Source organism: Cyclopterus lumpus, chromosome 6 (genome assembly GCF_009769545.1).
Source record: "Cyclopterus lumpus isolate fCycLum1 chromosome 6, fCycLum1.pri, whole genome shotgun sequence".
Lineage (NCBI taxonomy): Eukaryota > Metazoa > Chordata > Actinopteri > Perciformes > Cyclopteridae > Cyclopterus > Cyclopterus lumpus.
The window spans coordinates 1,486,831-1,500,000 of record NC_046971.1 but is presented as its reverse complement, the minus strand read 5'-3'; the positions used below and the strand labels follow the sequence as shown (position 1 = coordinate 1,500,000).

The 13,170-nt window shown below is 47.0% G+C and overlaps 2 protein-coding genes across 2 annotated transcripts in view; one reads left to right on the top strand and one right to left on the bottom strand.

The window, feature by feature from the left end:
* LOC117732055 (nuclear factor of activated T-cells, cytoplasmic 3-like) overlaps positions 1-7,149 on the top strand; it is a 14,371-nt gene extending 7,222 nt beyond the window's left edge. Inside the window, exons 5-10 of the mRNA XM_034534665.1 lie at positions 1,692-1,891; positions 1,972-2,144; positions 2,211-2,351; positions 4,122-4,177; positions 4,263-5,490; positions 6,743-7,149. Of these exons, the coding sequence (XP_034390556.1) occupies positions 1,692-1,891; positions 1,972-2,144; positions 2,211-2,351; positions 4,122-4,177; positions 4,263-5,490; positions 6,743-6,858 (1,914 nt within the window). The 3' untranslated portion in view covers positions 6,859-7,149. The remainder of the gene's footprint in view (positions 1-1,691; positions 1,892-1,971; positions 2,145-2,210; positions 2,352-4,121; positions 4,178-4,262; positions 5,491-6,742) is intronic.
* Positions 7,150-7,328: 179 nt separating this feature from the next.
* On the bottom strand, positions 7,329-9,153 carry pdcd2l (programmed cell death 2-like). The gene is given in 3 exon segments (XM_034534666.1): positions 7,329-7,589; positions 7,592-8,166; positions 8,691-9,153. Coding segments are annotated over 3 exon segments (1,170 nt in total). The 5' UTR covers positions 9,136-9,153; the 3' UTR covers positions 7,329-7,439.
* Between the last annotated feature and the right edge of the window lie 4,017 nt (positions 9,154-13,170).

Below are 13,170 nucleotides of genomic sequence, written 5' to 3'. Positions count from 1 at the left end.
ACACACACACACACAGACACACACACACACACACAGACACACACACACACAGACACACACACACACACACAGATTTGTGTTCCTTATAACTTGACTTTTGTGGTCTGAACTCTGAGTGAGAGGCTTGTGGAGCGAATATGAGCTCATTGATATATTTACATTTATATATAGAATAAATTGTCATTTATTTAGGAAACAAAGTACAAACAGTGAAGGGCAACACATTTCATGGTACTTACACAAAATATGAGCAATCGGATAAAATATGTCGTAACTTGGTCGACCTGGAATGAAACGCATAATGTCCGTGAATTTACTCATTTATTTATTTGACTGAAATGATCAACAAAAAAATGAACCGACAACAATTTTGATAATCAATGAATGGCTTTAAGTTATTAAGAAAGGAGGATTTTCTACGTTACATTTAGTCAACAAGCCTTTCTCTAATAAAATGTGGCGGTGACGTACAGCAGCAGCTGAGGTGGAGGAACTCGTCTGTAACCCACACCGGAGGCTATTCTGGGAGACGTGTCCTCACTGCTGTGGGAATCCATATTTTACATGGATGTGTAGATTAATGCTCAGATTTTCGTGCCCTTTTGTTTTAATTTTGTTTTAATTTATTTGTTTAATTTATATTTGTATTTATTTTATTCGTAATTTGTATTATTTTATTATCTGTTATTAATTTATATTATAATTGAATTATTAGTTATTATATTTGTTTCTCATTTGTTTATTGTCCTAATAATAATTAGGATAACAGTAATATGTATTGGCCTCCTGACCACCAGGGGGCGACTCCTCTGGTTGTATAGAAGTCTATGCTTCATGTGTTAAAGCTGCATTCTCTCTCCTGACCACCAGGGGGCGACTCCTCTGGTTGTATAGAAGTCTATGCTTCACGTGTTAAAGCTGCATTCTCTCTCCTGACCACCAGGGGGCGACTCCTCTGGTTGTATAGAAGTCTATGCTTCACGTGTTAAAGCTGCATTCTCTCTCCTGACCACCAGGGGGCGACTCCTCTGGTTGTATAGAAGTCTATGCTTCACGTGTTAAAGCTGCATTCTCTCTCCTGACCACCAGGGGGCGACTCCTCTGGTTGTATAGAAGTCTATGCTTCACGTGTTAAAGCTGCATTCTCTCTCCTGACCACCAGGGGGCGACTCCTCTGGTTGTATAGAAGTCTATGCTTCATGTGTTAAAGCTGCATTCTCTCTCCTGACCACCAGGGGGCGACTCCTCTGGTTGTATAGAAGTCTATGCTTTATGTGTTAAAGCTGCATTCTCTCTCCTGACCACCAGGGGGAGACTCCTCTGGTTGTATAGAAGTCTATGCTTCATGTGTTAAAGCTGCATTCTCTCTCCTGACCACCAGGGGGCGACTCCTCTGGTTGTATAGAAGTCTATATAAATGACTCTACTTCTCTTGATGTATTCCCTCAGTAAACATTGTAAACATTAGTTTTTGGTCTCAATCTCTAGTTTCAAGTCTTCTTCAATACAGCGTGATGTTCATTTAGTAAATTATGGTAATTTAGAGTCAAACAGGCCATAAAGCAGGGTGTGCTTTAGGGGCGGGGCTTCAAGGTGATTGACAGGTCGACACCAGAGACGTGGATGGAGTTGAGATGTTGGGCAGATGTTCATCAGGCCTTGTAATGGTTCCTATGTGTTGTGCTCCCCAGCTGACCGGCTCCGCCAAGCGGCCGCTCAGCCTGCTGCTGTTCATCGGCACCGCGGACGACCGCTACCTCCGGCCTCACTCCTTCTACCAGGTCCACCGCGTGACGGGGAAGACGGTCACCACCACTTGCCACGAGAAGATCACGGGCGGCACCAAAATCCTGGAGATCCCTCTGCTTCCAGAAAACAACATGTCCGCCAGGTGACCGAGGGCTCTTCTTCCACCGGGTGCGGCCGTCCATCGGGGGGAACTAACTCCTCTCGGGGTTCTGTGCTCCACAGCATCGACTGCGCCGGCATCCTGAAGCTGCGGAACGCCGACATCGAGCTGAAGAAAGGGGAGATGGACATCGGGAGGAAGAACACGAGGGTGTGCGTGGTGTTCCGCGTCGCCGTCCCTCAGCCCGACGGCCGGATGCTGTGGCTGCAGACCACGTCCAATCCGGTGGAGTGCTGTGAGTCAATGAAACGTGTTATGTCAACACAATGTTTCATTCACTGAACCTCAGCTCTCCTTCCAGCCCAGCGCTCGGCCCAGGAGCTTCCTCTGGTGGAGAGCTTCAGTCCAGCCAGCTGCTCCGTGGACGGAGGAGAGGAGCTGCTCATCACCGGCTCCAACATCTCCACCCAGTCCAGGGTGGTTTTCATGGAGAAGGGCTCTGGTGAGGCGCTTTACGGCATATAGAACCGGGACAAAGGTCCAGATAGAACCAGGACAATGGGCCAGATAGAACCAGGACAAGGGGCCAAATAGAACCACGACAAGGGTCCAGATAGTACAAGGTCTAGGGCCAGATATAACCAGGACCAGGTCCAGATAGAACCAGGACAAGGGGCCAGATAGAACCAGGACAAGGGGCCAGATAGAACCAGGACAAGGGGCCAGATATAACCAGGTCCAGGGTCCAGATATAACCAGGACAAGGGGCCAGATAGAACCAGGACAAGGGTCAAGATAATACAAGGACCAGGGCCAGATATAACCAGGACAAGGGTCCAAATAGAACTACGACAAGGGTCCAGATAATACAAGGACCAGGGCCAGATAAAACCAGGACAAGGGGCCAGATATAACCAGGACAAGGGGCCAGATAGAACCAGGACCAGGTCCAGATAGAACCAGGACAAGGGGCCAGATAGAACCAGGACAAGGGGCCAGATAGAACCAGGTCCAGGGTCCAGATAGAACCAGGACAAGGGGCCAGATAGAACCAGGACAAGGGGCCAGATAGTACAATGTCCAGGGCCAGATAGAACCAGGACAAGGGGCCAGATAGAACTACGACAAGGGTCCAGATAATACAAGGACCAGGGCCAGATAAAACCAGGACAAGGGGCCAGATATAACCAGGACAAGGGGCCAGATAGAACCAGGACCAGGTCCAGATAGAACCAGGACAAGGGGCCAGATAGAACCAGGACAAGGGGCCAGATAGAACCAGGTCCAGGGTCCAGATAGAACCAGGACAAGGGGCCAGATAGAACCAGGACAAGGGGCCAGATAGTACAATGTCCAGGGCCAGATAGAACCATGACCAGGTCCAGATAGAACCAGGACAAGGGGCCAGATAGAACCAGGACAAGGGGCCAGATAGAACCAGGACAAGGGGCCAGATATAACCAGGTCCAGGGTCCAGATATAACCAGGACAAGGGGCCAGATAGTACAATGTCCAGGGCCAGATATAACCAGGACCAGGTCCAGATAGAACCAGGACAAGGGGCCAGATAATACAAGGACCAGGGCCAGATATAACCAGGACAAGGGTCCAGATAATACAAGGACCAGGGCCAGATATAACCAGGACAAGGGTCCAAATAATACAAGGACCAGGGCCAGATATAACCAGGACAAGGGTCCAAATAGAACCACAACAAGGGTCCAGATAGTACAAGGTCCAGGACCAGATAGAACCAGGACAAGGGTCCAGATAATACAAGGACCATGGCCAGATAGAACCAGGACAAGGGTCCAGATAATACAAGGACCAGGGCCAGATAGAACCAGGACAAGGGTCCAGATAATACAAGGACCAGGGCCAGATATAACCAGGACAAGGGTCCAAATAGAACCACAACAAGGGTCCAGATAGTACAAGGTCCAGGACCAGATAGAACCAGGACAAGGGTCCAGGTAGTACAAGGACCAGGTCCAGATATAACCAGGTCCAGGGTCCAGTAGGAACCAGGACAAGGATCCAGATAGTACAAGGACCATGGCCAGATATAACCAGGACAAGGGTCTAGATAGTACAAGGACCAGGTCCAAATAGAACCAGGACAAGGGTCTAGATAGTACAAGGACCAGGGCCAGATAGAACCAGGACATGGGTCCAGATAGAACCAGGGTTCAGATAGAACCAGGTCCAGATAGGACCAGGGTCCAGATAGAACCAGGGTCCATGTAAGCCAGTGATGAGTCGTGTGTTTCAGATGGAAGGTCTCTGTGGGAGATGGACGCCAGAGTGGTGTCAGAGAAGAGCAGCTCGGTAAGTAGAAACATTTAAGAACCCTGAAACACGGTGGACCCCGAAGCTGCTCCAAGACCTCCTGTGTCGTGTTTCTGTGTTCCAGACCCGCATCCTGGTGGAGGTTCCTCCGTACAACAGAAAGACCACCGAACCGGTCCAGGTCCAGTTCTACGTCTCCAACGGGAAGAGGAGGAGGAGTCTGGCGCAGACCGTGACCTTCCTGCCCGGAGTCGGGCGGCGCCCTCCCTCGGTCAAACAGGAGCGCTGGGAAACGGACCACAATGCATCTGGCTTCTCCTGGCACCGAGCGCTCGGCCCAGACATGGTTTATTACGACTCCCATGACGCCCTGGTGCATTGTGGTCCTCCTTCACACAGCACGCCTCGTCTCCATAACCCCCCTCCGTCCTCTGTCCCCTTTCAGACCTTCACCGCCCCCCATCAGATCCTCACGCTGCCCCCCGAGGCCTCCTCAGTCCCCCTCCAGAGCTTGGTTCCTCGTCAGACCTTCACCGTCCCTCCTCAGATCCCCACGCTGCCCCCCAAGGCCTCCTCAGTCCCCCTCCAGAGCTTGGTTCCTCGTCAGACCTTCACCGTCCCCCCTCAGATCCCCATGCTGACCCCCCAGGCCTCCTCAGTGCCCCTCCAGAGCTTGGTTCCTCGTCAGACCTTCACCGTCCCCCCTCAGATCCCCACGCTGACCCCCCAGGCCTCCTCAGTTCCCCTCCAGAGCTTGGTTCCTCGTCAGAACTTCACCGTCCCCCCTCAGATCCCCACGCTGCCTCTCCAGGCCTCCTCAGTCCCCCTCCAGAGCTTGGTTCCTCGTCAGACCTTCACCGTCCCCCCTCAGATCCCCACGCTGACCCCCCAGGCCTCCTCAGTCCCCCTCCAGAGCTTGGTTCCTCGTCAGACCTTCACCATCCCTCCTCAGATCCCCACGCTGCCTCTCCAGGCCTCCTCAGTTCCCCTCCAGAGCTTGGTTCCTCGTCAGACCTTCACCGTCCCCCCTCAGATCCCCACGCTGCCTCTCCAGGCCTCCTCAGTCCCCCTCCAGAGCTTGGTTCCTCGTCAGACCTTCACCATCCCTCCTCAGACCTCCATGCTGCCTCTCCAGGCCTCCTTCGTGGCCCTCCAGACCTTCACCGCCCCCCCTCCCACCTCCTCTGGTGCACCTCGGCAGGGAAGCTCCTCCCTCCTGAGCTCCAGAAGAGCTTTTGAGACCCCCGCTGACCCCCAGACGGACTCTCAGCCCTCCGGACCGGCGCCGAGCGTCAAGCGGGAGCCGGACGACGGTCCACATCGGGACCTCCAGGAGATCACGCTGGACGACGGTGTGTGTGTGTGTGTGTGTGTGTGTGTCTGTCTGTCTGTCTGTCTGTGTGTGTGTCTGTCTGTCTGTCTGTCTGTCTGTGTGTGTGTCTGTGTGTGTGTCTGTCTGTCTGTCTGTGTGTGTCTGTGTGTCTGTGTGTGTGTCTGTGTGTCTGTCTGTGTGTGTGTGTCTGTGTGTGTGTGTCTGTGTGTCTGTGTGTGTGTGTCTGTGTGTGTGTCTGTGTCTGTGTCTGTGTGTCTGTGTGTGTGTGTCTGTGTGTGTGTCTGTGTGTCTGTGTGTGTGTCTGTGTGTGTGTGTCTGTGTGTGTGTGTCTGTGTGTCTGTGTGTGTGTCTGTGTGTGTGTGTCTGTGTGTGTGTCTGTTTAATAATAGTCTGCTTGTTGTCGCTTCAGTCAGCAAACAGCCCCCCCCCCCCCCCTTCCCCCCTTTGACCTTGACCTCTGCCGTCTGGTTCCACTCAGTCGCAGGATTAAAACACCGGAGCTGATTATTAATGTTTATTATATATATATTATTAATGTTTTACACAGTTTGATTGTTTTATTGAACCATCAAATCATGAAGTAGTTTCAACAAGCAAAACTGATATTAATAAATTTTATTTAGGAAGTTTTATTTAAATCACGATGACACAAAGTATCGTTCTGAGGTAACTAAATAATGTTTTTATGAGTCTGGTGTGTTAAAACTTAACCTTTATTTTTGTTACTGCCACTAATAATAATAATAATATCTAAAGGAATTAAGGAGTAAAATGCATTGGTCTGATGTAGTATTAGCCATAAATATTTATATTTATATGAAATATAAAATATTTAATCAGATTAAATATAAATATTTAATCTGTAAAATGGAAAAAAAATGTAATTGCCTTTTTTTTTGTCACTTACATTTTTATTCATTTTGATATATTAACATTTTACATAAATACAACAGTTGGCTTTGTCAGACAATAAGTATACAAAATTATAATAATACTAATAAAACAATAAAAAAAAGTCAATCAAAGAAAGTTGCTCGTTTAGTTTGACCAATATTTTTAAAAACTACAAAAGACTTCAACCCCCATGAGCCTCAGCGGTCGAAGAAAGAACGAATAATGTTTAGTTAAAATATTTTATGTTGAATAAGAAAATGTTTCTTTTGACGTCATCCGGTGAACGTTTCTGCATTTATTGATTTATGTTTCAGACTCTCTGGTTTTCTTCTTCGGTTTATTTAATAATAATAATAATAATTGTGTTTGTGTTGCAGTGAGCGAGATAATTGGCAGAGACATCGGCGGCGTCCGGCTGGACCAGTTGGACCAGTTGGACCAGTTGGACCAGTTGGACCAGTTCCAGTTCGGCTGGGAGCACGAGGCTCAGTAGCGACCCAACGTGCACCGAACTGATCCTCAAGTGCCTGAAGAGAACCAATCAGAAGCCTCCGACTGAAGCCCCTCCCCCACAGGGCACCGTTTCCTCGACTGCCTCAGAAATTATTAACGGGACTCGAAACCAAAGACGCTGTTTTTGTTTTTTTATCTTTTTACGTTGATAGAATTGTAAAAAACAACAACAACAACAAAAGGGCTGAATGTCAACTTTTACGTAATCGGAACAATCGACGACGTCGTTGTCAGAGGCTGAAAATAAAATCAATATTTATTGGCCTGTTGATTCTGAATCTATTTTTGATACTCTGGATGTTTACACCTGGTTTACAGCCCCCCCCCCCGAATGTTGAAGTAAACAAAACGAACATCAGAGTACGTTGAAATAAATCTTTTATTCGAGCGTTGAGTGTTTATTTAAAACACGATGACTCAAAGTATCATTCTGAGGTCTGGTGTGTGTGAAGCTTCTAGTAGTACAACTGTCCCTTTAAGGCACTCCTTACAAAGAGGTCAAAGGTCAGAGCGGGTAACTTAAGGGTGAATAGTGATTCTTTGAGGACCACCTGAACCGGGTCATTTAAAGAGATGCTGGTCTGGGTCCGGCTGAACCGAGCAGAACTCCTCCACAGCCGGTCCCGGTCCCGGTCCCGATTTCCAGCAGCTGCTCCTGCAAGTGTAAACCAGCACCGTCCCAAACTCCAGCTGGGCCTCCTCCCCGCCCCCCCCCTCCTCCTCAGCAGACTGACCAGCGCCGGCATCAGCTGCAGCTCGAACGTCCGGGCTCCTCCGCAGGAGCCGCACGGCGGCGCCACCGCGTCGCCGTGCGGCTCGGAGACGAAGAGCGGCTTCCCGCCGCGACAGTAGCGCAGGATCTGCTGAGGACAGAGCGAGATCTTCTTCATGAACCGGGAGAAGACGGCGTCTCCGTGTCTCGCTCTCGTCTTCTCGTACTTCTCCCCCCCCCCGCCGCCGTCCTCGCCGCCCTCCGGCCCTCCCACCGCCACGCCCTCCCTCCTCTCGTACTCCCTCAGCAGCCGCCGGGCGTGCTGCAGCTCGTCTTCCTCCCCGCACAGATCCGCCTCCTCCACCACGTTGATGAAGAACGCCCGGAGGACCGGGACGTCCTGCTGCGGGTCCGAGTCCACCAGACGGAGGACCGGGACGTCCTGCTGCGGGTCCGAGTCCACCAGACGGAGGACCGGGACGTCCTGCTGCGGGTCCGAGTCCACCAGACGGAGGACCGGGTCCGAGTCCACCAGACGGAGGACCTGAAGCCGGCTGCTGACATCGGTCTCGTCAGCTGGGACAAAATAAATATATATTATATATATATATATATATATATATATAATACACATTTATAGAAATATATTTAGAATTTAAATATATATATTTCAATATATTTATAAATATATATTCATAGAAATATATCTATTTATAGAAATATATATTTATATATATATATATATATATATATATATATATATATATTTGAAATATATATATATTTTGAAATCTAAATAAATATAACTCTTCAACTGAAAATTATACCATTAGCAAATATTTAAGGAAAGTACCTCAACTGTATTTCAGTAATAGTATTTGTAAATGTATTTTCCACAACTGTGTCTGGATATTTAGGTGTTTTTTTAAATAAAGAACTTTTAAGGCAAAAATGTGCTTCTGTTCTGATTTATTTTGAAAAATAAAAGATTGATTTGAAAAATAGTTTTGTTTGTGGTCACAAATATGAAGTTGTTAAAATACACAGTATTTAGTATATATATATATATATATATATATATATATATATATATTGCTCACCTTGTGTCTGAGGAGCTGCTGCCTCCTTCACTCCTTTCTCCTCCATCCCCCAGTCATCAGCGGTGTCACACCACTCAGAGGCCGACCGAGGAGCCTCCTGAGCCGGGGGAGGCCCGCAGGATGTCCGCCTCTCCTCCTCCCCCTCCAGACACTGAGAGCGCAGCACCTTCCAACAGTCCGACCTGCCGCTGCACGCCGCGCGCGTGCACGCGAACAGGTGGAGGTTCCTGTGGTAAGGCGAGGCCTCCAGGGGGCAGTACACCTGCACCACGTGAGCCAGCGGGACCCCGCAGCGGCCGCAGCGGGGAGACTTCTGGAAGACGCCCGGGGGCCAGTCCGGGAGACCCCCGACCTTGTTGGTCCGGAACGAGGACCGGTGTCGCTGAGAGTCGATCTCTGCGTCACACAGACCGACCAGCGTGAGCTCGTGAGCCGGGGACGCCATCTCTCACGTGTCCGACAGACCGGAAGTGGTCCGTCATCAAAATACTACCGCCAGGTTTTAAGATGTAAAAACAAGATATCATAATTATACACCTAAGCGACTGAAAATAGCTGCCAGTTAAACCGAAATATATAAATGTAATATATATATATATATATATATATAGAATACTATATAAACATAACAAAGCAGTAAACGTGACGAATATGAATTTAATTTAATTTTAATTTCAGTTCCGCTCGGAACCTTTAAGAAATGTGCATCTTCGTCTTTCTTTGGGTTTAATGTATTTTAAGTTATTTGTTTTCCGAAGAAGAAATAAGCAAATTGAAGATCGTCACTCAGCCAGAGAAATTGTGTTGGTCGTCCATCTGACTTCTTTTTTAAGAATCTATAGAAATAAATATAGCTAAATTATATAAATAGAAATAAATCACAAGAGAAAATAAACAACAATAATAATGAAATTAAATAAAATCTAAATATTGATGCTATAAATATAGATAAATCACAATGAGAAAAAATAAACAACAATAATAATAAAATGGAATAACATCTAAATATAGAAGCTATCAATATAGAAAAATCTGTGAAAATAAACAATAATAATAATAAAATGCAATATAATCTAAATATAGACGCAATGAATAAATAAATTGCACTGAAATGAAATTCACAGAAATAAAAGTTGTTGTTTTGAGAAGAAATTTCAAAGAGGAGACGACCACCAGATGATGCACTTGAGCCAGCAGACGAGATCTGTTCTAGTTTTCCTCAAAGCACTTTAACACTACATGACATCATTCAGCCATTCACACACTGAGGGGAGGGGCTAAGGCTCCAGCTGCCCATCAGCAGTAACTAACATTCACACACTGAGGGGAGGGGCTAAGGCTCCAGCTGCCCATCAGCAGTAACTAACATTCACACACTGAGGGGAGGGGCTAAGGCTCCACCTGTCCATCAGCAGTAACTAACATTCACACACTGAGGGGAGGGGCTAAGGCTCCAGCTGCCCATCAGCAGTAACTAACATTCACACACTGAGGGGAGGGGCTAAGGCTCCAGCTGCCCATCAGCAGTAACTAACATTCACACACTGAGGGGAGGGGCTAAGGCTCCACCTGTCCATCAGCAGTAACTAACATTCACACACTGAGGGGAGGGGCTAAGGCTCCAGCTGTCCATCAGCAGTAACTAACATTCACACACTGAGGGGAGGGGCTAAGGCTCCACCTGTCCATCAGCAGTAACTAACATTCACACACTGATGGGAGGAGCTAAGGATCCACCTGTCCATCAGCAGTAACTAACATTCACACACTGAGGGGAGGAGCTAAGGATCCACCTGTCCATCAGCAGTAACTAACATTCACACACTGAGGGGAGGGGCTAAGGCTCCACCTGTCCATCAGCAGTAACTAACATTCACACACTGAGGGGAGGAGCTAAGGCTCCACCTGTCCATCAGCAGTAACTAACATTCACACACTGAGGGGAGGGGCTAAGGCTCCATCAGCAGTAACTAACATTCACACACTGAGGGGAGGGGCTAAGGCTCCACCTGTCCATCAGCAGTAACTAACATTCACACACTGAGGGGAGGAGCTAAGGCTCCACCTGTCCATCAGCAGTAACTAACATTCACACACTGAGGGGAGGGGCTAAGGCTCCACCTGTCCATCAGCAGTAACTAACATTCACACACTGAGGGGAGGAGCTAAGGTTCCACCTGTCCATCAGCAGTAACTAACATTCACACACTGAGGGGAGGAGCTAAGGCTCCACCTGTCCATCAGCAGTAACTAACATTCACACACTGAGGGGAGGAGCTAAGGCTCCACCTGTCCATCAGCAGTAACTAACATTCACACACTGAGGGGAGGAGCTAAGGTCTCATATGTTCAATGCAGCGCTACATAAACTCCATCGGACACCAGATATTAATAATACAATGAAATGAAGGTCAAACAGATGAGTCTCCATGGTAACCGGCAGCTACAGCCTTTGAAGTCCGTGTGCAGAAAGATGATCCATCACACAGAACTTCCTCTTTCATCTGACAGTTACTGAACATTAATATGATATTCCACTGCAGCTTTATGTCTGTTTTTAAATCTCTTCTCATAGATCTGCAGTCCTGCACAGCCACTTACCTTTTATTATTTATTTTTATTTATTTCACTCCTTTTACTGCTTAAGTCCTCCACATTTCTCTTAATGTTAGTATATTAGTTTTAGTCTTGTGTATTGTTATGTTTTATGGTTTTTCCCTTGAAAGCACGTTTCCCTTCCAGTTTACAAAGGAATTAAACTCTTATGTTTTCATGTTTTAGTATTCGTGGTATCCGTAAAATGGAAACCAGATTGTTTTGTAGCTTCGATAACGCTGAGCGGAGGCTCGTTCATATTTCAGTAAGTTTTAATGTGAGCTCCTCCCCTCTCACTCAGGCACCTTTGACCCCGTGACCGTGCAAAGGAGGAAACACCAGACGGCCTGACTCCGCCCACTGAGCGCAGACAGGAAGTGGAGTAAACTGGTGATAATGCTCAATGAAGAATACACTTTGATTTAATAACTACTGTTTCCACAATAAAAGGCCCATGTGTACATGTGCAAGGTACTTATACATGTGTACATGAATAAGTACCTTATGTACACATGTGCAAGGTTCCGATGTCATCAAGGTCGGTCACACAGAGGCTTCTCTCACCTTATATATATATATACACAGATATATATATAGAGATATATACATATATATGTATATATGTGTATATATATATATATATATATATATATACACATATCTATATATATATATACACACATCTATATATATAGATATGTATGTATCTATATATGTATCTATATATATAGCTTTCAAGTAAAGAAGGTTCAGAGAGAAGACACATTTAAAGTACTCTGAGTGTGTAGAAGTACCTCAAACAACTGTCCCTTTAAGGCACTCCTTACAAAGAGGTCAAAGGTCAGAGCGGGTAACTTAAGGGTGAATAGTGATTCTTTGAGGACCATCTGAACCGGGTCATTTAAAGATACGGTCAAGTTAAAACAAAATATTAGATAATCATGAAAGCTTTCCAATAAAAGAGTCTGTTTAAGTGGAGTTATTAAAGCTTTAGATGAACTGTAACCCACTAATGCCTGTTGTTGCCCCCGGCGCTGGAGACTGATGGGAATAAAAAGCGAAATTCTAATCAGACGATAGACGGCGGGTTGCTGGATCCGCCCCCTTTTACCTGCAATCAATCAAAAGCCGGCTCAAACCGGATTGGTCAATGCTACTCGGACTATAAGGAGAGCTTCAGATGTTTCTAGAGACCGACGTCACCGTGTCTGGAGGTTTTAAGATCTCTACGTTCAAAGAGGAAGAAAATACTTTTAAACCTGCTCAACGAAAACAAACAAAGCTGATTCAAAGGAGACGGCAACGTGAACCGAGGGAACCGTCACTTTAAAATAAGAATATTTAGACTTCTATACAACCAGAGGAGTCGCCCCCTGGTGGTCAGGAGAGAGAATGCAGCTTTAACTCATGAAGCATAGACTTCTATACAACCAGAGGAGTCGCCCCCTGGTGGTCAGGAGAGAGAATGCAGCTTTAACTCATGAAGCATAGACTTCTATACAACCAGAGGAGTCGCCCCCTGGTGGTCAGGAGAGAGAATGCAGCTTTAACACATGAAGCATAGACTTCTATACAACCAGAGGAGTCGCCCTCTGGTGGTCAGTAGAGAGAATGCAGCTTTAACACATGAAGCATAGACTTCTATACAACCAGAGGAGTCGCCCCCTGGTGGTCAGGAGAGAGAATGCAGCTTTAACACATGAAGCATAGACTTCTATACAACCAGAGGAGTCGCCCCCTGGTGGTCAGGAGAGAGAATGCAGCTTTAACACATGAAGCATAGACTTCTATAGAACCAGAGGAGTCGCCCCCTGGTGGTCAGGAGAGAGAATGCAGCTTTAACTCATGAAGCACAGAATTCTATACAACCAGAGGAGTCGCCCCC